This window comes from Ostrinia nubilalis, chromosome 18 (assembly GCF_963855985.1).
Source record: "Ostrinia nubilalis chromosome 18, ilOstNubi1.1, whole genome shotgun sequence".
Classification (NCBI taxonomy): Eukaryota; Metazoa; Arthropoda; class Insecta; order Lepidoptera; family Crambidae; genus Ostrinia; species Ostrinia nubilalis.
Genome location: NC_087105.1, coordinates 12,460,089 through 12,486,832, shown reverse-complemented (window position 1 = coordinate 12,486,832; position 26,744 = coordinate 12,460,089). Strand labels below are relative to the sequence as shown.

General features: G+C 36.7%; 2 protein-coding genes across 2 annotated transcripts in view; one reads left to right on the top strand and one right to left on the bottom strand.

The window, feature by feature from the left end:
• The window catches only part of LOC135080903 (uncharacterized), a 59,787-nt gene extending 39,184 nt beyond the window's left edge, over positions 1-20,603 (top strand). Inside the window, exons 12-20 of the mRNA XM_063975633.1 lie at positions 12,419-12,599; positions 13,048-13,295; positions 15,798-15,950; positions 16,106-16,228; positions 16,398-16,520; positions 16,848-16,967; positions 17,140-17,259; positions 17,310-17,564; positions 20,406-20,603. Of these exons, the coding sequence (XP_063831703.1) occupies positions 12,419-12,599; positions 13,048-13,295; positions 15,798-15,950; positions 16,106-16,228; positions 16,398-16,520; positions 16,848-16,967; positions 17,140-17,259; positions 17,310-17,564; positions 20,406-20,603 (1,521 nt within the window). The remainder of the gene's footprint in view (positions 1-12,418; positions 12,600-13,047; positions 13,296-15,797; positions 15,951-16,105; positions 16,229-16,397; positions 16,521-16,847; positions 16,968-17,139; positions 17,260-17,309; positions 17,565-20,405) is intronic.
• Positions 4,762-10,707, bottom strand: LOC135080752 (THAP domain-containing protein 5-like). The gene is made up of 4 exons (XM_063975475.1): positions 10,459-10,707; positions 5,590-5,834; positions 5,317-5,370; positions 4,762-4,907 (listed from the first exon to the last, which is right to left on the bottom strand). Exons 1-4 carry the CDS (start codon positions 10,557-10,559, stop codon positions 4,774-4,776), a joined length of 534 nt encoding a protein of 177 aa, XP_063831545.1. The 5' UTR covers positions 10,560-10,707; the 3' UTR covers positions 4,762-4,773.
• Positions 20,604-26,744: the final 6,141 nt, after the last annotated feature.

Below are 26,744 nucleotides of genomic sequence, written 5' to 3'. Positions count from 1 at the left end.
TGCTGCTGCAACTGGTTTCGAGTCTTGATCCTGGAGACGGAACGACATTGTGGCGTTTTCGTACAAGCCTTTCAACATTTCGATGTATCGATATAGGTAGTCAATTTGACACCGTTGGAGAAACTGTAGTAGGTACTGCCCAGGTCTCGATCGAAGCTTTCTCATAGTCCACAAACGCCAGGCAAAGTGACTGACTATACTCCTCGGTCTTCTGTATAATCTGCCGTGGCGTATGTATGTGGTGTACTAAAGCGATTGAGAGATTGAGAGGCTGGAAGTCATCGAGCTTACGAGCGAGACGATTCGTAATGACTCTCGAAAACAGCTTGTAGACATGGCTCGGAAGTGAGATGGGTCTATAATTCTTCAACAAGGTTTTGTCGCCTTTTTTGAAGAAGAGTGTCACCACAGTTCTGTGCCATACCGTAGGCGTTTTTCCTTCGAGGATGACGGAATTGAACAGCTTCTGAAGAGCCTTCAGCCCCTCGGTTAAAAACCCAACTGCGTAAAAATGAACAGAAAAAAGATAGAAACAAGACAACTTAGTGTTCATAAGTGTAGTAGGAGTGGGAGGCATTAAATGCATATCACCACCAAAAAAAGTAATTGATATCCTATATGCATATTAACGTAAGGGCCTAATTATAATAAATCAAAAAGTTTTAAATGAAGTAAGGTTCAATGAGTTCAAAAGTTAAAACCAACAGTTTAGGGTAAGGGCTGAATTGTATTATTAAAAGGAATTTACGTCCTTTAAATCATTTGTTTCCCCAAAAGTCGTATTCAGAAGATTAAAAATGTTTAAGGTAAGGGACATTTTTTTAAAGATATCAACATTTCAAGTATACCAATCGATAGAGCCGAAAATTCTGAATGCGTTGGTATATATAACTCATTTTGGCCAAAATGTCCCTTACATTAATTGATACTTCCACTATCGATATGGTCATGATAAAATTGTTTAGCTTCATTTACGGTGGTACATAATTGAATTGTTGGATAAACGAGACTTTTTTTATCATGCCACCATTCGCGAAGAGATATATATGCATACAAATCATTGTCAACAGGAGTTTTCACGCTCAAACACTCTTCACAAATTAAACAAGAACTGTTCTGTAATAGTTTGGCAGCTAAATACCCGCTTACATATACTACTGGTTGGTTTTCAAGGCTACACAAATTTTCAATGGGCTGTTCTAAGTTTTCAGGGTCCGGGATAGACAACACAGGATAAAATTCAGTGTCTGTGGAATCTTGAACATTAATTTTTATTTCTGTTGTTTTTAAATTAGTTTTTAAAATGTCTTTATATTCCAGCATATGTTTATTGTTGTCTGCTTCACAATTAGCACTTCTGCTATGAGGCACTTTCAGCCCAGTAACCATGCTTGTTTTAAGCGCTGCAGTAAAGTGCGTGATAGTGGGATTTCTATTGGTTACACTGTGTTGCCTAATGATTCCAAATAAGTTTTCCAGAGAGTCTTGGTTAAACTGTCTAAGGTTCATATATTTAAACCCTTCATTCTTTAACTTTTCCCAAATATCGTTTAAGGATTTGATAGATATTTGATATCCCTTTACGCATTTAACATTTTTTAGTATCGTGTTTTCTGCTGTTATAAATTTTATGGTTTTTAACTTATCAGTATAAAAGGTCCAAGACTCAATGTGATTACTTGATGTGGAAACATTTTCCCGGATCCCTTTCTTTACGTCATTTAAAGATGATGGACCATTTGTACAATCAAATAGTTTATCTAACTGTTCAATCACAAATGCTGTATCATTGCAATCAGAAACTTCTTTCCATGCCATCATTTTTAAAATAGCTGCCACGGTATTACTCAGAGCATGCGCAGCATACTTCACCCTCATCTTAGTTTTGAATGTTGGATTTACAATGGTACTATTCAGTTTTTTAAAATTTAAAAAATTTCTGTTGTGTTCTTCTGCAACTACCAAATGCCTCCATTGTGCAATTTTTCCATCGAAAGACATATTTCCACTTTTAAAGAAATTGTTTCGTAATGATTTGAACAAGTGAGGGATGTCATAGATTATAAAAATTTTGTCATTATTTACAGAGAAAAAGTTGCTATCTATGCCTTGTCCACAGTTTCTTTTTAACATGTTAAGAGCTCCTATATTTGTAGATCCCTGATCACAAACTGTTGTTAGAACCATAAATCCGATTTCTTTTAATTTCTTGATGATGTCCGATATAATTTTTGCCAGTTTTGCTGTTGATATTGTGCCTTCCACAAAATAGTGCGCAATATATTGTTTGTATTTATGTTTAGCACCCTGTATCATAAACACTAACGCATGGTCTGCAATTTTCTTTTCTCGTCCCATGTTCTCGCCCTCTCCATAATCCACGTAGCCATCCACTTTATCAGCAATTTCGTTATAAATTATCCGTTTCTTAAACGCCATCTCGTCAAATATTAACGAGCAATATTTATTTTCCTTTGGCATACTTGATGCTTTTGCCTCTAACATATCAATTATATTTTTATTTATACCAGGCTCCATTGGTATATTTTTTAAAATCCTTTGGAGCGTTTTAGTGCTTGGTAGCGTAAACAGCTTTTGCATATAGCGGTATGCTTTAGGGGACCGTTTAAATATAGCCAAAGCATATATTTTGTTGGATAAAGTCCACCTTTTTCCTTGTGACTTTTTTTTGTTATTCTGCACTACATCCTTTACTAACGATGTCAGCACTTCCGAATCTAACTTGTCTAAATTCACTCTTGACTTCGCTATATTCCTTATTGTTTTTTTTGCATTTTGTAACTGTCGCCAAAGCCTCTTCTCTTTAATTGTAAATGTTGATGAAGTGTCTGTAATAAAAACATTTTAATTAGTAAAAAAAACAACATTAAAGCAAATTGAATTGAATATTGGTTAATTAATCAGCAATTTTACTTAGTTTTTTAAATTAGGTATGTTTTATCTTACCTTTCATTTCAATGTTTTTCTTAGGTCTTTTATAACTGTGGACTAATATTTCTGCCTGTGCATCTTGATGGAAAATGTTTTTATCATCTAAAATATTATAAATATGCAAATTAGTTTAAAATTTATTTTGTTGTTTTATGAAACATATTATTTCCAAATCAATCAATCATTATCAAGTTTTAAAAAAATGCAAAGACAGGATAATGATAGCTCTTCTCATAAAATATGAAGCGTGGGCCCACCTTCAATAACAATGACATAATATTAAATTAAAGGCATTTAGAGGTTTTAATGTTCTGCATTCTGGATGCGGTCTGCGGGTATGTCAAGACAATCTGTAAGTGGTCGTGATAAGGCAATCAGTCACGTGTGCTTTGCGTTCTTTGTTCGTATCCGCACGGTCAAATCGCATTAACCTCCTGGGGCCCGGGAATTTTTTTAATCGTGAATTCATATGAAAACTATCCAAATCGTGTTAATAATTGATATAATTATCTTAAAAAATAAAATAAAAAAAATTATCTGGAAAACGGCAATTTTCTCAATGTCATATATTTACGACATCGGTTCCCAATGTCAAAGATTTTTTTGTTTCATGTACAGGATTTCCCGTAATAAATAGCACAAAATTAATTCCTAGTTAAGTTTCTTGACTACCTATAACGAATTTAAATCGATTTTTGAAATATATTGAGTTTCCAAAATTTTTTTTGGTTTATTTTTAATTTTTTTTCTGCCTGTACTTAGTTTTTTCTATGCAGTGGATGCAAATCTTGATATTTTTTAAGTATTTTTTCGTTACAATGTAGCTAGATAGATTCTTTATCAAGTTTTATGTCGTTTTTGGGCAATAACATTGCATCTCTATTTTTTTTTCAATAGTATTTAAAATTTTTGTTGCATTTCATTTGGATGACTCAAATTAAAAAATCCTCTTGATAAAAAAATGCATCACACCGAAGTGTATTTAATATTAAGTGATGTAGATAAGGCCAATAGCAATAATAAAAATTAAAAAAACAATTTGATTAAGTGCCTAATGAAATTATTTTAATTTTATAAAAAAAAATCAAAGTGACTTGAGGTGTTGATATTACTTTTGGGCCGACTTTAGCAGTAAAATCGAGTTTTGTGTGTTCTAATATGTTATATTCGCATATATCTACTTAAACAAATAAGAAAATAATATCAGATTGTATGCTATTTAATAGAAAATGTATAATGTCATACAGGTATTACACTGGGCTCTGTCAGTTTACACTAGTAATTGGGACCTCATGTAATACCTGTATGACATTCAGATTTCACCATGGTTTTCGTAGTTTTCATACGTATTTCCACAATCAGTGATACTCAGATAATAAAAACGAATAATAACAAAGGCTTATAGAAATCGTTCATATTTTAGTAAAAATCTCATTATTACTAACCACTTGTTCCCGGTCGCGGCGCCGTCGCTATTTCAATTAAAGATAAAAAAATATAAATGTCACTTCACTGGCCAATCACAGCTAAGAATGATGGACAGATGCATCATCTAACTAACTAACGTAAAAGTTCTGGTAAATTTCAACAGATAGCGTTGATTTATATTTTTTTGTTTTATGTAATAAATATATGACGCCAGGCCCCAGGAGGTTAATATAAAATGTACAGAAACCTAGAATGTTGTACATATAAGTTCATTTTGACCTGACTGCAGACTGCAGAACGCATCCAGGGTGGCATTCTTTAGTTTGAGGGAAGGCATATTTTAGAAGGTAAATAATTAGTTTGTACACTTACCATGAGTAATGGGTTTATAGGTCATAAATGTTCTGGTGCATTGGAAGTAGAAGGAAGAGGTTCAAAAGTTGTTTTCGCAGAAATACCAGAATCTGGTATATCCACAGCTCCCAAACATGTTGAATTTAGTTGTTTGGTTGTAGTTGTAAGGGGAACTGAAAGCAGATAATGAAATGTGAATTGGGTAATAAAATGTCATGTTCTTACCCAACTTTAGGGTACAATCAGTCTAGTACATGTCTTGCTCACATTAAAAATTACTAGCTTATAAATATTATTAAACTAGCTGACCTGGCTAATTAATGTAGATTGCCTAAAATTTTACAAATTGGTCCGGTACTTTTTTTGAAGAATTTGTATTACACAAATTACTAAAGTCCCTCTAACTCAACACACATTCTAAGCTAAATTGTGTTACGAGTGGGTTTACTACAATATTCAAGCTGTGGGGTTCTAACCCGCACTTTAGGCTATCTTGGCTTCGAGTTACGGAGCCGATCAAATACAAACAAACAATTAAATATTTCCTTTTTATATTATTAGTATAATTTTAGATAAACATACCTCGTTCAACTGGATTTGACTTCTTTGGAATGCAATATGAATGATCATAAAGAACTGTAACAAAGTATAGATATAATTAATAATTGAAATTATATATTATTTATTGATAAGCATACAACACATGTTTGTGGTTACAAAGAAAGAACCTTGTTAAATTGCATTCGGTTGGTTTGTTTTGGAAACCAAAGAAAATTAATTAAGACATCTAAATAATTCAGAAAAATTGATATAGTAAATTAAATTAAAAAAAAATAATTGAAGTCATCATCATACCTGTCTTGAGGTTTTCTTTATTGGAGTCTTTTACGTGAAGAGGAAACTCTGTCAAAACTTCATCTGGCAAGATGGGATTGCTCAATTCCAGTGTTGGAATAGCTGAGTTCTTCAGCCGAGTTCCTTTGGCATTGAAGGATTCAGGAGTGAAGTGCCCACCACAAACAAACTTCAGTTGGTGTAACTTTTCAATAGGTACATATGCTAAGTCTTCTATGCCAGCATTTTTAACCCACATTCGACAACTGAAATAAGAAATACCTATTAGAAAAGAAAAAGAATAACAAACTGAAATTTATTCATCAACTAATTTCTTTTAGTATTGTTATGCAATTCATGTTAAAATATGTTGAATCTGTAATGTAAAGTTGGCAACACTGCCTATCTGTCAGTTGTGTGCAAGAAAATAAAAGTGAGCTATGGCGTCTTGAAAGTCTTCGTTTTATTTTACAAATAAAGTTCATCATTAATACTAAAAGGTTATGGGCACCTCAAATATATCGCTTCCGCAATTGTCTGCGGACAATTTCGGTCATTGGAAATTCCGAATTAGATGTTTGCTAGAAGAAAGGCAATTGATCGACACCTTGGACGATGACGAGGTAGATAAAAAGAGTGATTCGCGAGCCAAATCCATTATCGTACAGTGCATCACCGACAAACACTTAGATCTGGTGAAAGATGCAAAAACAACAAAAGAAATGTTTGCCATTTTGTGTTCTATTTTCGAGAGAAAATCCATCGTAAGCCGAATTCATATAAGGAAAAAGTTGCTAACCTTAAAACTGCAAAATAACGAGAAATTGGAGGAATATTTCCTGAAATTCGAGTCAATAATCAGAGAATTAGAGAATGCAGACAAGAAACTTGATGAAGAGGAGAAAATTACCTATCTTTTGTTGGGACTTACTGAAAAGTACAACACTCTGGTAACGGCACTGGAAACAATGAATGAAAAGTTGACATTAGATTTTGTGAAAGGAAGATTACTGGATGAGGAACTGAGGAGTGCAGGACAGGATGAACAGAACCAGCAACCCCACCAGATGGCATTCAAAACCAATGCAATAATATGCTACAAATGTAAAAAGGAAGGCCACAAGAGCTTTGAATGTCGATCCAATGCAGCGAGAACAACAAGTGGTAATTATAGAGGAAGAGGTTATAGAGGTCGTAGCCGAGGCAGAGGGTATCATCAGAGTCAAAGTCATGCTGCAACTACAGAGGAAGATCAACGAGAATTTACATTCTTATCTGGAACCGAGAACCAATGCAACATATTTGAAGAAAAAGAAAACATAGAATGGATCATCGACTCAGGATGCACGGAACATCTCATTCAACAAAAGTATATGAAGTATATGAGCGACATTACTGAAATTGAACCAGAAATGAAGATATATATTGCAAATGGAGACTACGTGATTGCCAAGAAAAAAGGGACAATAACATTAAAGTGTAGCGGTCATAAATTAACTTTGAATGCTCTTATAGTTGATAACTTATCATTTAACCTAATTTCAGTCAAAAAGATAGTGCAAAAAGATTGTAATGTTCAGTTTACTAAAAATGAAGTAAAGATTCGCAAAAACTATTCAAATGATTGTATTACAGGGTATTGTAAGGGAAAACTATTTGTTCTAAAAGCATCTTTATTTTCAGAAAACAATTTTTGTGGTATCAGCAAAGGATTTTTATGGCACAACAGATTAGGTCATGTTAACAGGCACAGTTTGAATATCATGCAGCTTCCTGTCTCCAACAAGCCATGTGGACCATGTATGATGGGTAAGTCGACTCGTCAGCCATTTCCACACACTCCGAAGCCGAGGTCATCACACATTGGTGAACTTCTTCATACTGATGTAGCTGGACCTGTGAACATAAAAGGGATTAATGAAGAACTATACTATCAGGTAATTGTTGATGATTTTTCACATTTTGTAGTAGTTTATCTATTAAAAAGTAAAGATGAAGCGACTAATAACTTAATTAAATATATTAAAAACATTGAAAATCAGCAAGACACTAGAGTAAAAAGAATACGTTGCGACAATGGAGGTGAATTTAAGAATAAAGTCATAGAATCTTTTTGTATAGAGAAAGGAATAAATATTGAATATACTCGCCCCTACTCACCCCAACAAAATGGAGTTTCTGAAAGGATGAACAGGACTCTCTACAACAAAGCGAGAACTCAAATTTTAGAGACAAATCTTCCAAAACATTTATGGGGAGAGGCCATACTTGCTTCAGCTTACCAACTTAACAGATGTCCCTCATCAGCTATTAATTTTCAGATACCAGCAGAAGTCATGTTTGGATCTCTAGACCTGAGTAGACTGCGTGTTTTTGGAAGCAAAGCTTGGGCTACTCAACTACCCAAAGGAAATAAATTTGAAGAAAGAGCTCACGAAATGAGATTAGTGGGTTATGCCCCTAATGGTTATCGACTGTGGAATCCAAAAGAAAACAAGATAGTAATATCAAGAGATGTGAGATTTGATGAGGAAGACATTAAGTACAAACCAATAAATGAAGAGACAAAAAAGGAACAAAGATATACTTATGGTGAAGAAAATGAAAATGACATGAATACAGGATGTGACAACAATGAAGACGACTCAAATACAGGATGTGACACAATTGGACTAAAAGATAGATCAGAAAAAAATGAACAAAGGCAGAATACTGAAAGAAACCCACAGGTAAGACCACAAAGAACGATTAGAAGACCTAACTACCTAAAAGACTATGAGACATATGATAATAATAATGAAAGTGATTATGAAAGTAGTGAATCTAACATAGCATATTGTTTGAACACCTTTGTTGACACAGAACCAATTACCTACAAAGAAGCTATTAAAAATCCAGAATGGACAGAAGCAATAAAGAAAGAACTAGATGCTCACAAAAAACTACAAACCTGGGAATCTTCTATTCTACCGGATGGACATAAAGCTATTGACACTAGATGGATCTTCAAGCAAAAGTCAGATGGAACAAAGAAAGCTAGATTAGTAGCTAAAGGCTATCAAGAAAATAATACCTATGATGTTTATGCACCAGTTGCTAGAATGTCTACTGTGAGATTATTGTTAAGTATATCACTACAAGAGAATAAACCAATAAGACAGATGGACATACCTACAGCTTTTTTAAATGGAAACCTGGAAAAAGAAATATTTATAAAATACCCAGAAGGAATAAAGGAAGAAAAAGGAAAAGTATTGAAACTGAGAAAAGCACTTTACGGATTGAAAGAAGCGCCGAGATGCTGGAATGAGAGAGTTCACAACTTCTTTATTGAAAATAACTTTGAGCAATCTAAATATGATGTTTGTCTATACTTTAAACCTGGAACTTGGGCACTAATTTTCGTTGATGATTTCTTATTAATGGGGAATTTTGAAGAGATAAAAGAAAAACTACAGACAGAATTCAAAGCAAAAGATTTGGGAGATATAAAAGAATATTTAGGAATGGAAATACACAGAAGTAATGATACTATATGTATAAAACAAGAAAAACTGATAAGAAAAATACTGAAGAAATTTGGAATGGAGGACAGCAAAGCAGTAAAAACACCTATGGAGAAAGAACCTATAACTACAGAAGAGGAGGAGATAGTAAATGTACCTTATAGAGAACTAATTGGAAGCCTTACTTACCTTTCGGTGACAAGTAGACCCGATATCACCTATGCAACTTCTTTCTTGAGTAGATACCTGGATAAACCTACATCACAGCACTGGAAAGCAGCGAAAAGAATTTTAAGATACCTAAAAAACACTATTAATAAAGGACTTACATATTTCAGGACTGACAAACCAATACAGCTAATAACATACACAGATGCAGACTGGGGAAGTGACAAAACTGACCGCAAAAGTGTGAGTGGATCTGCAACTTATTTTGGTAAGAATTTAATATCTTGGTCATCAAAAAAACAATGTACCGTCTCACTATCATCTGCAGAGGCCGAGTACATAGCAGCAGCTTCAGCCACAACAGAGCTCATCTATCTAAAAGGTATTTTGAATAACTTCTACAGTCATAATTTTGAATCCTTACTTTTGATTGATAATCAGAGTGCTATAAAAATAATAACCAATAGGGAAAATGGTAAAAGAACAAAACACATTGACATTAAATATCATTATATTAAAGATGCAGTTAGAAATCATAAAATTAACATTACATATGTACCAACTGAACATAATGTATCAGATATATTTACAAAACCACTATGTGAGATTAAAGATAACTATTTTACATCTAAGTTGAATATTGTGTAACCAAGTAAATAAGTAAAATAATGTATAAACAGTAAATAAGTAAAAATTATGTAATAATGTAAACAGCAAATAAGTAAAAATAAAATGTAAAATTCATTGAAAGTTCATCTAAACTGAATAGTATTGTATAAGTTAAATAAAATCTAAAGTTCATTTAATATTGTATAATGTTTAAAAGGTAAAAAGAAAGCATTTAAAATTGTATGACTTATTAAAGTAGTCTATTATAAATACCCATTGCAATGTTACAAATGCTTATGATTTTAACATTGAAGGGGGGTGTTAAAATATGTTGAATCTGTAATGTAAAGTTGGCAACACTGCCTATCTGTCAGTTGTGTGCAAGAAAATAAAAGTGAGCTATGGCGTCTTGAAAGTCTTCGTTTTATTTTACAAATAAAGTTCATCATTAATACTAAAAATTCATTTACAGAGTACGAAACAAAATACTGAAATTAAAAATTGGTTATGGTTATTTACTGTATGATTAAAAATATTAATCCCAGCCTTTAAGTTTACACAATCAGTAAAATTATCTTGTAATAAATGAGTGTTATTAGAAACTTACCGGTCAGAATCCAGAGGAAACCTACTCAAAAGTAAGGGTGATCCACCACGACTTCGCCTCTTATTACAAATAACGCACTTCTTGTTGTTTCTACTCTCCATTGTCAGTAGAAGCCTAAAATGAAATAGGTATTAATTAAACAAAGCCTATAATTTCTCTCCAACCAGTGTCAATGCCCTGGTTCATGCATTTACCAGTTTTGAAAGTACATTTACATTTTCATCACATAGGGTTGTTTTTAATGAAAAATAGATTTGTAATAGATCTAATATTTCAAGTAAGTAGATAACATACCCATTAAACAGAAAAGTAAATAAGAGTTTAAACTTCTGTAGAAGTTGAAACACAGCTTATTTAAAAGAGTCTCTATCTCACAAAAAACATAACACTGAACAGCAAACTTTATCACGCCCGATACGGAGGAACTTAATCAACTCAACGTAAACGACAGAAAAGTTTATTTACAGTAATATTGCACCAAATCTGAGAAAATAACTTCACACGAATCAATTCGCCGGTTAAAAACTCAAACTCAATTGACAGACATTTTTTTTCATTTGTCAAACTAACAATACTACCAACATAAGGACACTAACAATTATTTTTAGTATGGTGGTATTGATCCGCGGGTTCCCCTGCTATAGTGAAATCAATCCAAAATGCACTTTATTGCTTAAGGGATAAGGTTGTATATCAATTGCTACATATAGAGACTAGTTTTTGTATGAGAAGTGTCTACCCACTGCAGGCCACACGAAGACTAAACACAAGACGTCCCAATTGGGACGTATTTGAGTATTCACGCGAGCGCTTATAACATATCTGCTTTTGTTTTTAAATAATATCATTGGGTTGAATTATAGAAAACACTGTCGACATAGTGCAGAAAGGATAGTAGAAATCTCAAGCCTTGTCTTATGATAAATCTACAATGCGATAACTTACTAAGTTACTAATGAACGGTATGATACTGTGATAAAGCTATCGTTAAATATTTGAATTTAATTTATAATACCCCGAAACCCATTATTAAGGGTCCACCAAGGAAGTGAATTATTGCCCCGTTTTCCGTCATATGCGCAGTATGTTATGCTGACGTAACAATATCTATTACTAACTAGAATTTAACAAAATACATTAATTTAGTCTAGTATTTTAGGAAAAGCACATGAGAACCTAAGTGGTTACCTACTGTTTGCACAGACTACACATTTCTGTTGCAAAATAGACTATTCTATCTACAAAAGCATTTAACTAGACCTACCACCTGTACAGGGGGTCTTGCCATAGCCTAAAATCAAGGAGCTAGAGACGGCTTCCTTCTCTCTTTTACTATGCTATCCATTAAGGTCGCGACCTAGAATATACGTTTTGATAGCAGCTGTACGAAATGGCTGCCGAATAGACTTGATTTAATGCCTCGGACGGCTAGCAACTTTGTCTGCGTGAAATTGTGTTTTAGACTGATTCTACTGGGGCAAAAGATTATTGCCGATGTGGATTGTATAAGCCATGTAACAGAGCAGCTGCTATTCCTAACCTAGATTTAAATATTACTTTTATTGACTCTGAAATTGTGATTGATTTAACATGCTGGTTTTCCATGTAAATAAACACCTCTTTTGATAATACATCGTAAAAATAAAATCATTCTCATTAAAACATTTACAGATATTAACGTTCAAAAGTAGTTCATATTAGCAGTTGTGGGGACACCTTTGAAATATTAATATCTAGTAATAATCATCTTATAAACATCATTGGTTATTAAATTTAGTCTCTACTGACCTCTATAATTTACCAGATGGTGTACTATCTATTGACCTAAACTCCATAACTTGGCCAGACTGGTTAGCTAGACCCGATACTCATTTGCTATTAAGGGATTCATGTCATCCACGGGAAGAGTACACACGATAATATTATAGAATTTGAATTTAATCAAAGTATTTTCCTACAGGAGATAGTGGCCAACGTCTCAAGTGCAGTGCCCAGGTTCACTGCAGTCGGTCTCCAACCAGGAAAGGTGTATGCAGCTGCAGTGCTAGCATACAACGCCAAAGGGAGAGGAGACCCTTACCCTTTGAGGGCCACCACTCTGAGGCCTCCTGAGAAACACCACGTCCATGATAAGAGCTTAGGTAAGACATGGAAAATCTATTAGATTTTTAGCAGAAATTATCAATTATCAAAATACAAGTTTTCAATCGATAATAGCCGAACGATAAAAGGACCCGAGGAATGAAAATACCAACCGGAAAAACTGGACATCATTGGGGGAGGCCTTTGTTTATCGGTGGACTTCCTATGGCTGTAATGATGATGATGATGATAATCAAGAGCAACAATCTTCACTTTAACAGAAATTGAATTGATTGAATCTATTTTTGAGCTTCGATGATTAATACGGATCTAAGTGTCGTACCACATATCTAATGAAAATCAAGCATGTTCAGGCGACGGAAGCAAGTCAAGCAATAGATAATTAGGTGCAATTGCGGTCAAATACCTGCCTTGTCTTACATAAAAAAGCAGTCATTAATTTTGTCTTTCTGGCACTGAAAATAAAATTGGTATTTTTTCCACCAGACCTCCCAAGAACAGCCTTCCAAATGTCGGGCGCCATGTCAGCAGCGGTGGGAGGCGGTGGCGTACTCATGGTGATACTAGTTCTCTTCATGATCGCTGTAAGACAGCGCTGTGCCAAGAGGAAGCCAAGGTCTGCCCCTCCACCGTCGTCTCAACCAGCCTCACCTGATAAACTGAGGGAGAAGGATGATAGTGAAAGCGATGACAGGAACCCTGATATTATACCATCGGATACTGATCAGATGCAGGTAAGTCTTGGTGATATTAATAATGTTAATTACTTTCTTATGAGATTTTGTTTAACGAAGCAACTGTATTGAATACTTCTAAGATCAACAATGTTTGAAGTTCCCTTGCTTACTCGAAAATATCAAATAATGTACCTAACAGAAGATTTTGTGAGTTTCTGTGTTTATGGTGTACCTAATATGGGTCCATATTCGGTTGCATAAAAAATATTGTCATAATTTAAGAGTGCATAAAGTTTTTTGGCATACTCATCATTTCGCATAACGTTCATACAGAATAATTCATAAGGCATATTTTTTTTGCCATAACCACTTTTATTATAATAATATTTTAGTATATATTTTTTCTGTATACTCGTTTTATTAATAACGATTTCTAGGCATAACATTTATTGGCATCTAAACCAATGCCATAAATATTATCATTCATAATATACAAAATACCATAATTTTAACAAATATGAAATATAAAAATGTTATAAGTTAACAAATAAAAATAGACAAGCAAGCATGCAAACAAGCATGCAAGCAAGCAGCAAGCATGCAATCAAACAGCAAGCATGCAAGCAAGCTGCAAGGAAGCATGTAAGCATGCATGCAAGCAAGGATGCAAACAAGCAATCCTGCAAGCAAGCAGCAAGCAAGCAGCAAGCAAGCATGCAAGCAAGCAGCAAGCAGCAAGCATCAAGCACGCAAGCATGCAAGCAAGCAGCAAGCAAGCATGCAAGCAAGCAAGCATGCAAGCAAGCATTAGGATTGCCTTATCTCCGGCGCTGCGGGAAGTGCGGTCCTTCCGCTCTGGCGTAACATATGCCCGGCATGCCATGCTCGCTTCCGCAGCTTCGGCTTGCTGGTCGCCTTCGGCGACCAGCCTCAGCCGCTCCAGCTCGCACGGCTGCCGGATATATGTTACAGCGAGCGAGGACCGCACTCCCTCCGCGCCTCCGGCTTTTAAATTACACTCTAGTATAGGGCAGACTAGTACCACGTGGAAGAGACCACGGCCAGTCGGGATCAACATAATTTCAGACCAGGCAAGCTTAATGTTGTAAAAGAAATGTGGACTGTATAATATGTGCGTTATAATAGATAAGAGGGATTCAAGATCAAACAGAATGTAGTTTCACGAGCTTAAGTTTTCTAAGAAACAGGTCAATAATTAAGAACAAAAATGACAATGATACAGAGAATTTAGTTTTTGCAAATCTATAGGCCGAAAGAGTATAAAGGTGGAAGGAGGACCGTTCGTAACATCACAAATACATAATTATTTACTCTTCAATGTTGGTTGCTCTTATAGACAATATTTATGACTTTAAATGTTATAAATAATTAAATTATGTTTATAGTATTTTATTAAAAACAAACTTTATGTATAAAAAAATTATGTTCTTTACATTTATGATTATTTAAATTATGGTATTGAAAATTAGAGAAAGTTATTATTATGCCTAAGAAACCATTATGCATTTAGAAAACTATGCATATCAAAGTTTATGCGAAAAAACTTTATGCAAATATTGTTATACCAAACTAAATTATGATGAAAAATGTTATGCGTCTAAGAGGGCACCCACCTAATATTCGAGATTATTCAACGTATTGAAAAATCCTTTACCATTAAAAAGTACATTATTCCAGCTAGACAAAGAGTATGCTACATATTATTTTTCAACCCTTATGAAACTGAATCGGCTTGCTAATATACGCTTTGAATATCATCAAGAAGTACTTACTCCATTTCTTGATTTCCATAATAAAATGCTTAAAACGTGAAATTCATTTGGGTCAAAGCCCACTGTGGTATAGACGCCCACTGTGGGGCCGTCCTTTGAAAGCTCGCAGATTTTTACTGGCCACGGTTTTCACAAATCCTACCTACACCGCTTCAAGATCATAGACAACCCCTACTGCCCCTGCGATGACTCCAGCTTACAGGATATTGACCATCTCATGCGAGACTGCCCAATATTTAGCAGACTCCGGCATGAGCACGAGATGACATGCAACAATTTACGGATTGACCCCTATAAACCACAACAAATCATAACAAAATCCCAACCAATCGTCACGTTCATAGCCCTCATTAACTCAATAGTCCATCAACTCAAGGGGATCAACAAAACATAGCTTGTAAGCTACGTATTGTTGGATCTCTCTCTCTTTTCACGTTTGGTAGCAGACTGTATCCATTAGCAGACTGCAACTAAACGCCCTTGGAGCTCAGAACTTTCGAAGTTCAATAAAAACTGTGAGCACATTATTAGGTACTTTAACCAAAATCGAAAAAGTGCCGAAGACAAAAAAAAAAAAAAAATGCTTATGACGATGAGCGAGTCCAATTCCATCTACATAAATAAGACTGTACAATATTAATCATGAGTCTTTAATAGCATATAAATATCTTTAGGTCCTTAAAAAAATCTCTACAACCAATAGACCTAACACCACCCATATTTTTCCAATATCCAGCCGGGCATTCTACATAATTCCTCACCGCAGATGGACTACTACCGGCAGCAGCAGGTGTCTACCATCTCGCCGCCGCCGGGCAGCAGGGGGCCCAGGGGCAGCGTGGCGGGGGTCAGGGGAGGCCTGCCAGGGTACTGTCCACTGAGGACCGCGCCCCCACCCTCGCATTCTATGCATGAGCCTGTAAGTATGACTATTGGGAATAGCAGGTCTTCACCATCTCGCCGGAGCAGGGAACCAAGGGTCAGGGGAGGCCTGCCAGGGTACTGTCCTCTGAGGACCGCGCCCCCACCCTCGCATCCTATGCATGAGCCTGTAAGTATAACTACTGGGAATAGCTGGTCTCCACCATCTCGCCAGAGCAGGGAATCAGGGGCAGCGTGGCGGAGGTCAGGGGAGGTCGGCCGAGGTACTGTCCCCTGAGGACCGCGCCGCCATTCTCGCATCCTATGCATGAGCCTGTAAGTATAACTATTGGGAATAGTAGGTTTTCACCATCTCGCCGGAGCAGAGAACAAAGGGCAGCGTGGCGGGGGTCAGGGGAGGCCTGCCAGGGTACTGTCCCCTGAGGACCGCGCCGCCACCCTCGCATCCTATGCATGAGCCTGTAAGTATAATTACCGGGTATAGCAGGTCTTCACCATCTCGCCCGAGCAGGGAATCAGGGGCAGCGTGACGGGGGTCAGGGAAGGCCTGCCAGGGTACTGTCCACTGAGGACCGCGCCCCCACCCTCGCATCCTATGCATGAGCCTGTAAGTATAACTATTGGGAATAGTAGGTTTTCACCATCTCGACGGAGCAGGGAACCAGGGGCAGCGTGGCGGGGGTCAGGGGAGGCCTGCCAGGGTACTGTCCACTGAGGACTGCGCCGCCACCCTCGCATCCTATGCATGAGCCTGTAAGTATAACAGACTACTGGCAACTGAGGTCTCTAGCATCTCGCCTTCGGGCAACCGGGAATAGCAGGCGGCAAGCGTGGCAAGGGTCAGGGGAGGCCTGCCGAGGTACTGTCCCCTGAGGACCGCGCCCCCACCCTCGCATCCTATGCATGAGCCTGTAAGTATTACCGGGAATAGCAGGTCTTCACCATCTCGCCGGAGCAGCGAACAAGAGGCAGCGTGGCGGGGGTCAGGGGAGGCCTGCCGGGGTACTGTCCCCTGAGGACAGCGCCCCCACCCTCGCATCCTATGCATGAGCCTGTAAGTATAACTACCGGGAATAGCAGGTCTCAACCATCTCGCCGAAGCAGGGAACCAGGAGCAGCTTGGCGGGGGTCAGGGGAGGCCTGCCAGGGTACTGTCCCCTGAGGACTGCGCCCCCACTCTCGCATTCTATGCATGAGCCTGTAAGTATAACTATCGGGAATATCAGGTCTCTAGCATCTCGCCGGAGCAGGGAATCAGGGGCAGCGTGGCAAGGGTCAGGGGAGGCCTGCTGGGGTACTGTCCCCTGAGGACCTCGCCGCCACCCTCGCATTCTATGCATGAGCCTGTAAGTATAACTACCGGGAATAGCAGGTCTTCACCATTTCGCCGGAGCAGGGAATCAAGGGCAGCGTGGTGGAGGTCAGGGGAGGCCTGCCGGGGTACTGTCCCCTGAGGACCGCGCCGCCACCCTCGCATCCTATGCATGAGCCTGTAAGTATAACAGACTACTGGCAACTACAGGTCATTACCATCTCGCCGCCGCCGGGCAGCAGGGGGCCTAGGGGCAGCGTGGCGGGGGTCAGGGGAGGCCTGCCGGGGTACTGTCCTCTGAGGACCACGCCGCCACCCTCGCTTCCTATGCATGAGCCTGTAAGTATAACTACCGGGAATAGCAGGTCTCAACCATCTCGCCGGAGAAGGGAACGAGGAGCAGCGTGGCGAGGGTCAGGGGAGGCCTGCCAGGGTATTGTCCCCTGAGGACCGCGCCGCCACCCTCGCATCCTATGCATGAGCCTGTAAGTATGACTATTGGGAATAGTAGGTCTTCACCATCTCGCCGGAGCAGGGAACCAGGGGCAACATGGTAGGGGTCAGGGGAGGCCTGCCAGGGTACTGTCCCCTGAGGACCGCGCCCCCACCCTCGCATTCTATACATGAGCCTGTAAGTGTAATCCACGGGTATAATGATAGGTTGATTTGGAAATAAGAAATGTTTTCTTTTTTGAGAAGTTTGAAATAAAGTATTGATATTATCAATCTTGAATAACTAAACCGTCTTGTGAAACTTCATGATTTATGTATAATATGTCCATATTTGGTACGAGTAATTTTAAAGAGAGACGTAGTAGTGTTGAATGGCGAGCTCATAGGGTTACGTTTGCCTGCCTTAAGTATAATTAAGAACGTAGTGGCATGCATAGCCTAGACACTAATAATTCTGATAGCAACGTGTCAAGCGCTACAATAATAGTTTCATTCACTGTACCAGAACCACTTTCACTGTATCGCGTATAATAAAAAAAGTATGTTAAAGCACGAAATACTTTGACACTTTGATTTCAGCATGAGCAGCATTCATAAGCGTGCATATGCCTCAAACGTTTACACGTTAGAAGCCTCTAAATGATAAAATTATAGTCTGCGAGACAGCACAAAGGTTCTTGTCAACTTTACGAGATTCCCCTTGAATATTTTGCTTAATACGTTCATGAAATAACTTAGCCTCCCATTCAGGAGTCGTGGCACGCATAACAATTTTGACGTGTGCGCTGCAAAATATATTGTTGCTTCTTGAACCATTTTCTGGAACGGTGGTACATGTTTACAATTTTAGCTTAACAATGTGAAAGATTTCGTACCTGATTTTGCTATTTAGATAGAGTCAATCAAATTCACGAATGTAAATATATAAAACTCAAAGGTGACTGACTGACTGACTGACTGACATAGTGATCTATCAACGCACAGCCCAAACCACTGGACGGATCGGGCTGAAGTTTGGCATTCAGGTAGATGTTATGACGTAGGCATCCGCTAAGAAAGGATTTTACGAAACTCCACCCCTAAGGGGGTAGAACGGGATCCACGCGTACGAAGTCGCAGGCGGCCGCTAGTATAACATATAGGTGACTGTCGGTGTTTTACGAAGGTAACAGCAAGTAGGGATTTCGTGATGAGATAAGTTTATGTTTGATGAATTTAGGTTGTGTGTCAGGATTATGGAATCTAAACTTTAGACCCGACTTAGATCTAATCCTTTGAACCTACATGTAGGTGTGTGTAAAACAACTAGACTTTAGTGTAAGCTTTCAACGTGAAATATCTAGGTATTTGTATCTTAAAATAGATTGTTTAATCTAGGCTAAATACGTAAGACTTTGTAATGATAAGTGCAAAGTTTTATGACGTTATGTTCATGTTGCCTATTTATAATAGTGTGTAGTTAAAGCCGAATATATTTTTGAACTACAAAGTAAGATTTCAGGTACTTTGACTTAGATTTAGGTCGCAAAATCCGTGTTGATGTTAGAAAAAGTTTGTTTTTCAACATTTTGGTTCGGTAAATGTTATGTAGATAAATTGCTGCGAGCGTACTTTTATATTGTGATATACACAGAGTGGAGTGTAGTGTATAATGGCGCGTTAGTATGATAAATTATTTTCCGCAGCGTATGAATATACTCGTATATTGTACGGTTGATATGGAAAGTAGCGAAATTAGCCATAAAAGAGTAAACGTTGTGGTACACTACTTTATTGCAGTATTTAGTAGGGCGAACATTTTCTAAGTTACTGAGGCCCATTACTGTTATGGTTTGTTTGGCATAATTTGATATGCTTTATAATGTATGTAATTGCTTCACTTTAAAGGCATAGTGCTTTACAGAAAATACAGGACGACTTAATAGAATTTTGTCATAAGTAACCAAAATTTAATTTAAATGATTAAAGTCCTCCTCTCACTCGCTAGCCAGTTCAAATATCTGTGGTATTACTTGCCGAGAATTCACTGGTAACTGAAAATATTGAGAGAGATTTTGTTTCTATTCCTGCCTGGTGGATAGTATCTTTGCATTTGTTTTGGAAAATTGACGATTTGTTTGACTGCGCCATTTCGCGTGTTTCACTCGTCCAGAGTGGAATTCATCTAGATTTTAACATAGGAAACACTGCTGAAACATTTGTTCTAGCTGAAACTTATATGGCCTGCACTGAGTGGGTCTTTAGGTGACATTTGAAGCCGTCTGCAGACGCTGGCAGAGATTGCGGTGAAGTCGTATTTGGACACTTTACATTTCCTTCAAAACTATGTAAATCCTGTATCTACAGATATCATTTTTCGTACTGTATTTTCAAACATCATCATCATTTTTTCAATCATCGTCATCTTCATCATTTCAGCTTCAGGACGTCCACTGCAGAACATAGGTAGGCATCCACATCGCACGGCTGGTAGCAGTGTTTGCCCTGGTGCGATCTCATTTTATCATGACAGTGCTGCAATGTAAATGATAATGTATAAATGAGCCACAAGTTCCGCCCAAATTTTCGGCTTCAGTGGAAACTATTAAGCAGAGCTCCAGCAAAAGAGTTAGCCATGTTATTTACTTATGGGAATTACACGTAGTGATGAGCAACGTTGCTCATCATCATCGCTCAATTAGTCTTTTATTATTACCCGACTCACACTAACCCAAGCCTTCATTCCAGAACTCCACATCGGGCATCCCGCCGCCCGCGCGTTTCGCAAGCGGATCGTGCACGCTCCCGCGCGGATCCACCATCGGCACGGGAGACACCCGATGCGGCATCCCGCTTCAACACTTGCGTACGCTCCCCCGCCCTCTCCCCGCGCCCGCGCCCGCGCCCCGCGCCGTCCGCGACACCCCCCGCGACACGCCCCTTTGACAGACAACGCAACTATAGGACACGTGTACATACAAAGACTAAAGTGCTCAACTTCGTAACCGCACTGTTAGGTAGAAAATAAAATACTCATTTGTACATTCCCAGTGTAAATAGTTCGAGTAGCGGGTGATTTTTCTTTTTCAGACGTAAACGGTTGTGAGATATGTAAAAACTAAACCAGTTATGTAAATTTTAGTACGATTTTGAACATTTGTGAGTTGAAGTGTTGAATGATAATGAACTGTAAACACTTCCTATTGTAATATAGTTGAAACTAAACTGATATTAATATAGGCATTATAACATAATCACTAACATGTGATAATATTATTATTGGGTGCCTCGATAGTTTTGTTTCTGATTTCCGAAAAGCACAAAATAGACAAATACTCGACTACTCGTGTACGTCTCTTGTGATCCAATTCATTTACTAAAGTCCGGTCGCCGAGCAGATAGAATTTCGTCGGCCGCAGTGAGTGTGTAAGAGCGACAGCAATATAATTACACGCGATAAGGATGGAAGCTTGGGCTCATTGGACGAAATTCTGTCTGCTCGGCGACCGGACTTTACCTACAGTATTATAAAAGTCACACGTATTTATCTATATTGTGCAAAAAGTGTATGACTGATCATTTTAGTCTGTGGCTGAATAAGAACGGCGCTGATATTGTTCGTTTTTTAATCCGCTCCCGCTCTTATTCGAACCACAACTTTACCTCTAATCACTGCCCAGTAAATCATAACTAATTAAATAATTGACGAATGTTATTCGAATGAAAATATCGAGGCATGAAAGAATGAATCAAATCACGAAGCTTAGTCGATAATTGCAATAAATAGTTAAAACTCATGTGATATTATATTCATTGAGCAATAAGTCCAAAGACTAAACACAAACTTCTGAGCAAACAAATATTTAAATGTCACTATTGTTTTTTAGTTTTATATTTTTTCAATTCAGACACCATCTTCAATATAGCTCTTTACGGTTTTGGATTGTTTTATTATCGCGATCTAAAGCTGATACAGCGCCATCTATTGGCAGCGTATTACCTTACATATTTATAATTCAAGCATCTGTAGTATTTTAGCAAATATAATAAAACATAAGTAGGTATGCGAACTGAATTCGTGACTTGATTCAGGATAGTGTTAAAGTTAATTTGTCCATTACGGAATATTTTGTACATAAATAATGTTATGGTTGTAAATAATGTTTTATATTATAAAGTTATCCTATTTGTGTCTTAAAGTGAGGTTTTTGAGTCGTGAAATTGAGAATTGCAATATTTGTGTTACCGAGAATGTATTTAAATCTAAGTATTAAACTAAATTGTAAATGCTCGTAAACTTTTTTTTTGTGTGCTTTTTACATGAAGATTTATTAGGAACAGACTACACGCTGCGATTTCTCGTGGCGTGTTAACGCTGCGTGAGCGCTTTGTGAATCGTCGCGTGATCGCAGTACAAACGCTGTGTGAACGTCGTGATGACGCAGTTGTGCGAGATTATCGTAGTTATGCCTCGCCAGACAAATCATAATTGTTAGGGTGATAAAGCTCTATTAGGACAAAAAATACTGAACGGTCGTTATAATTATCATGAAAATGTGGAAACATCATAAAAACTTGTTTAAATCTAACTTAGTGTTTATTTTATTGTTAAGTGAATAAACATGAAAAAAAGGTTTTTCCGGAATACAGATTTTGGATTTCTATACGCCTAACTCAATGTTCTTTACGAGTACCTACTTGTCCAACCTAATTTTAACGCTAAATAGGTACGGTTTTGTATTTAATAAATTATTATCTTTCAAATTTTATATAATTTCAATCAATTATGCTTATTAATTGTGATATTAAGAGTAAGATTGTTTTATCATTATGATGTTGTTAATTAGTTTTAATATTGTTTTATAATTTTGTATTTATTAAAACCTCACTGCCTTTAGCCTAATTTGTTTAAGTATTTTTGACAAATGTTTGTTTTGTAAATAATTGATATCAATGTTAATAATATTAAACATACATACAACCTGGTAACACAAATATTTCAAAAAGAAAAAATGGACTTGAAGACTATAATCATCGAATAAGTTGATAATGGACATCTCAATTATTATAAAAAAATATTTATAATTAGTTAAAACATAAAATCTGCGGTTTCCGTTAATGGATATTAAATATCCAATTGTGTTGCTAGATAATAATTTTATCTATTACGAATTTCAGCTAAGTTTATTCGTTATAATGTAAATAGTTTAAAATGAAATCTTTCTAACTGTCAAAATGTTTTCACTAAACTATTGGGAAACGAAAATAAATGAATAAATGGAAATATTCGCAAATGTTCCTTTGTGATGTTTATTTTTCAATTATAATTTAATCCCGGGTTTCACGGCTTGTGTTGGAAATACAAACGAAATAGCTAATTTTGAACTTTGCGCTCGTAAAACAAAACAGTTGGATGCTACAAAGGATGAACTGCAATGTTTGTAATATTAGTAATATTAGAAACAGCAACTTTCAGACGGTTTTACTGAGTTTAATAAACCAATAGGTGAACTGAAAGTATTTTCTAAGCCTTTGTCAAATTTTAATTAGCAATATGCAAAAAAAATGTTCTTAGATATTTGTATGTGGACCAACGATCTGTTGAAGGTTGCTGGAAGCCTTTATTCGCATAATATCAGATTCTCAAAATATCAGATTCTTAAAATATCAGATTATCAAAATAGCAGATTCTCAATATAGCCAAAGTACAATCGAGGCAACATTTATTTTTTAAATCAAATTTATTTTTAAATATGAGACAAACACTTATTGAAACTAAAAAAGATCACCATAGATTTAAAATTATATCCAGCGACAATCATACGCATATATTATACAGGGTGTTTGGCGGAAGGTTAGACAAACTTCGTGGGTGTATAGGTAAGGTCATTTTAAGACTACTAGTTTGCCCATTTGACCCTAAAGCTATGTATTCACTAGGCAACATTTGTTGATAAACTGTTTATGACTAGTGTGAAACAAGTTTACCATAAAAACAGGTTTCTGAAACTTGATCGTCCACGCTTGCTCTCCACTCATAGCGGGGAGCACGGCAACATATAGGTATCATAACCAATGTTTCATCACCTATGTTTATGGACTGTTTATAAACTGTTTACAGAGATGATGAAACATTATGAAACATTTTTTATGAACAGTTTTCCGCCAAACACCCCGGCGGGCGTATTCTGTGCATAAATTAGCATCTAAATATATTAAAGGAGAAACTGACTGACTGACAGATCAACGCACAGCCTAAACGGCTAAACGTAGTCACTTGAAATTTGGAAGGGACGTAGTTTAGGTACCGTAGAAGTGCACTAAGAAAGTAATTCCCGAAATTCCCACGGGAACGGGAATTAGCGGAAAAATCCTTTTGTATGAAAAATCTAAACCGCTTAAGTTAGACGCTTGAAATTTGGTGTGCAGGTACCTTAGTAAACTTAAAGCTTAGGTACAACAGGATATCGCAAAATTCCCACGGGAACGGGAGTTAGCGGGAAAAAACATATGTATGAAAAAATCTAAACTGCGTAAGATAGACGCTTGAAATTTGGCATGCAGGTACCTTAGTAAACTTAAAGCTTAGTTACAACAGGATATTGCAAAATTCCTACGGGAACGGGAGTTAGCGGGAAAAAACATTTGTATGAAAAAAATCTAAACCGCTTAAGATAGATGAAGGGGGAAGTCGCGGGCGGCCGCTAGCTATCATCTATCTATCTATACAGGGTGACAGGTAAAGCGATACATTCCTTGAAAGGGGTTAAAGTAGAGCTTATTTGCAGTCATTTAAGTCATATGACACCATGTCCGAAACTTGTTCATTTCCAAGTTATTCAAGATTTAAGTATTTTTTAAAAAATCTCCAGTTTTTATGTTAAAATGTACCCTTGTAATGAAGAATACGGAATAATGTTAACTTTTTTGTTGTATTCGTATAGCTAAATAATAAGATTGATATTTTAAATTAAAATTTGCAAGAAAGAATCGTCATTACTCAAGTAAAAGCTAAAAAACCATGTATTATTTTGCAAAAAAAATATGTTTTAGGTAATTAAACGAAGAATTTCCAAGAAAAAATGTATGGAATGTTGTGTACAAATTACAGAATTTAGTTCCTTGATTCATTAGCTATTCAAAAAGGTACAGGTGTTTAACAAACACTACATAATTATTTTTTTATTTGAATTTAAACGTCTAGTAAGATACTTTCATAAAAAAATAAATAAATAAAAAAGTCACACTAACAACTGTTCTTGGGTCTCAATAAATGAAAAACTTAGTATTTTAATAATAATTGTATCACCTAATTTTATCTAGGTGCATTATTTTAAGTCCTGCTCAAACCGTGAGCCCCGTCTTCTAATACAAGCTCGTAGTCTGTTTCTCACTTTTGTTTTTGTGATTCTTGTTGTCAAACTGCTGAATATCTTGAGCTGCCCTCTGAATGCGCTCACGAAGCTCTTGCTCGTTGTTTACGGGGGTTACATACAAGAGATACTTCATGTGACCCCATAAATAAAAATCGCAAGAGGTCAGATCCGGACTTCTGGCTGGCCAAGGAATGGGTCCACCGCGCCCAATCCAACGAAGTGGATATTGTTGATCCATCCATTGGCGTACACTGTGCCAAAAGTGTGCTGTGTGTGTGAAAGCTTCGTGAGCGCATTCAGAGGGCAGCTCAAGATATTCAGCAAAGTTTGACAACAAGAGTCACAAAAACAGAAGTGAGAAACAGACTACGAGCTTGTATTAGAAGACGGGGCTCACAGTTTGAGCAGGACTTAAAATAATGTACCTAGATAAAATTAGGTGATACAATTATTATTAAAATACTAAGTTTTTCATTTATTGAGACCCAAGAACAGTTGTTCGTGTGACTATTTTATTTATTTATTTTTTTTATGAAAGTATCTTACTAGACGTTTAAATTCAAATAAAAAAATAATTATGTAGTGTTTGTTAAACACCTGTACCTTTTTGAATAGCTAATGAATCAAGGAACTAAATTCTGTAATTTGTACACAACATTCCATACATTTTTTCTTGGAAATTCTTCGTTTAATTACCTAAAACATATTTTTTTTGCAAAATAATACATGGTTTTTTAGCTTTTACTTGAGTAATGACGATTCTTTCTTGCAAATTTTAATTTAAAATATCAATCTTATTATTTAGCTATACGAATACAACAAAAAAGTTAACATTATTCCGTATTCTTCATTACAAGGGTACATTTTAACATAAAAACTGGAGATTTTTTAAAAAATACTTAAATCTTGAATAACTTGGAAATGAACAAGTTTCGGACATGGTGTCATATGACTTAAATGACTGCAAATAAGCTCTACTTTAACCCCTTTCAAGGAATGTATCGCTTTACCTGTCACCCTGTATAAATAAAAATGAATTGATGTTCGTTAGTCTGATTATAACTCGAGAACGGCTGGGCCGATTGAGCTGATTTTGGTTTTAAAATGTTTGTCGTAGTCCAGGGTAGGTCTAAACGGTGAGTAAATACGCGCGCGATATTGTTTGTATATTGTTTCTGTGACAGACAAAATTCCACGCGGGCGAAGCCGCGGGCGGAAAGCTAGTTCTTCATATTTATTTAAAGTAGATATCATGTTCATTTCGGCTTGACCTCTACTTTCTGGACACCCTGCATAGGTAATAACAAACATATTTTTCACGTTGAGTGTCCAATTTCGGTTATATTGAGATTCTGCTATTTTGATAATCTAATATTTTAAGAATCTGATATTTTGAGAATCTGATATTATGCGAATAAAGGGCTGGAAGAACCTGGATGCGGGCAGGCAGGACTAGTCTTTATTGAAATCCTTGGAGGCCTTTGTCCAACAGTGGACGTTATTTGCCTGAAACGAACGAAAATGTTGTTACAACATTGTACAACGTTCTTTGATCATCAGCTCAAACTGATGCTGATCAAAAGGTAAGAATTAAACTGAAAATAATTTCTAAGGTATATTACACTGGCCATTTTATATGTTGTAGAGAGAATCAACTTCGTATCACGGATTTTAACTGTAAGTAAAAACTAGCAGGGTTAAATCCCCGAAA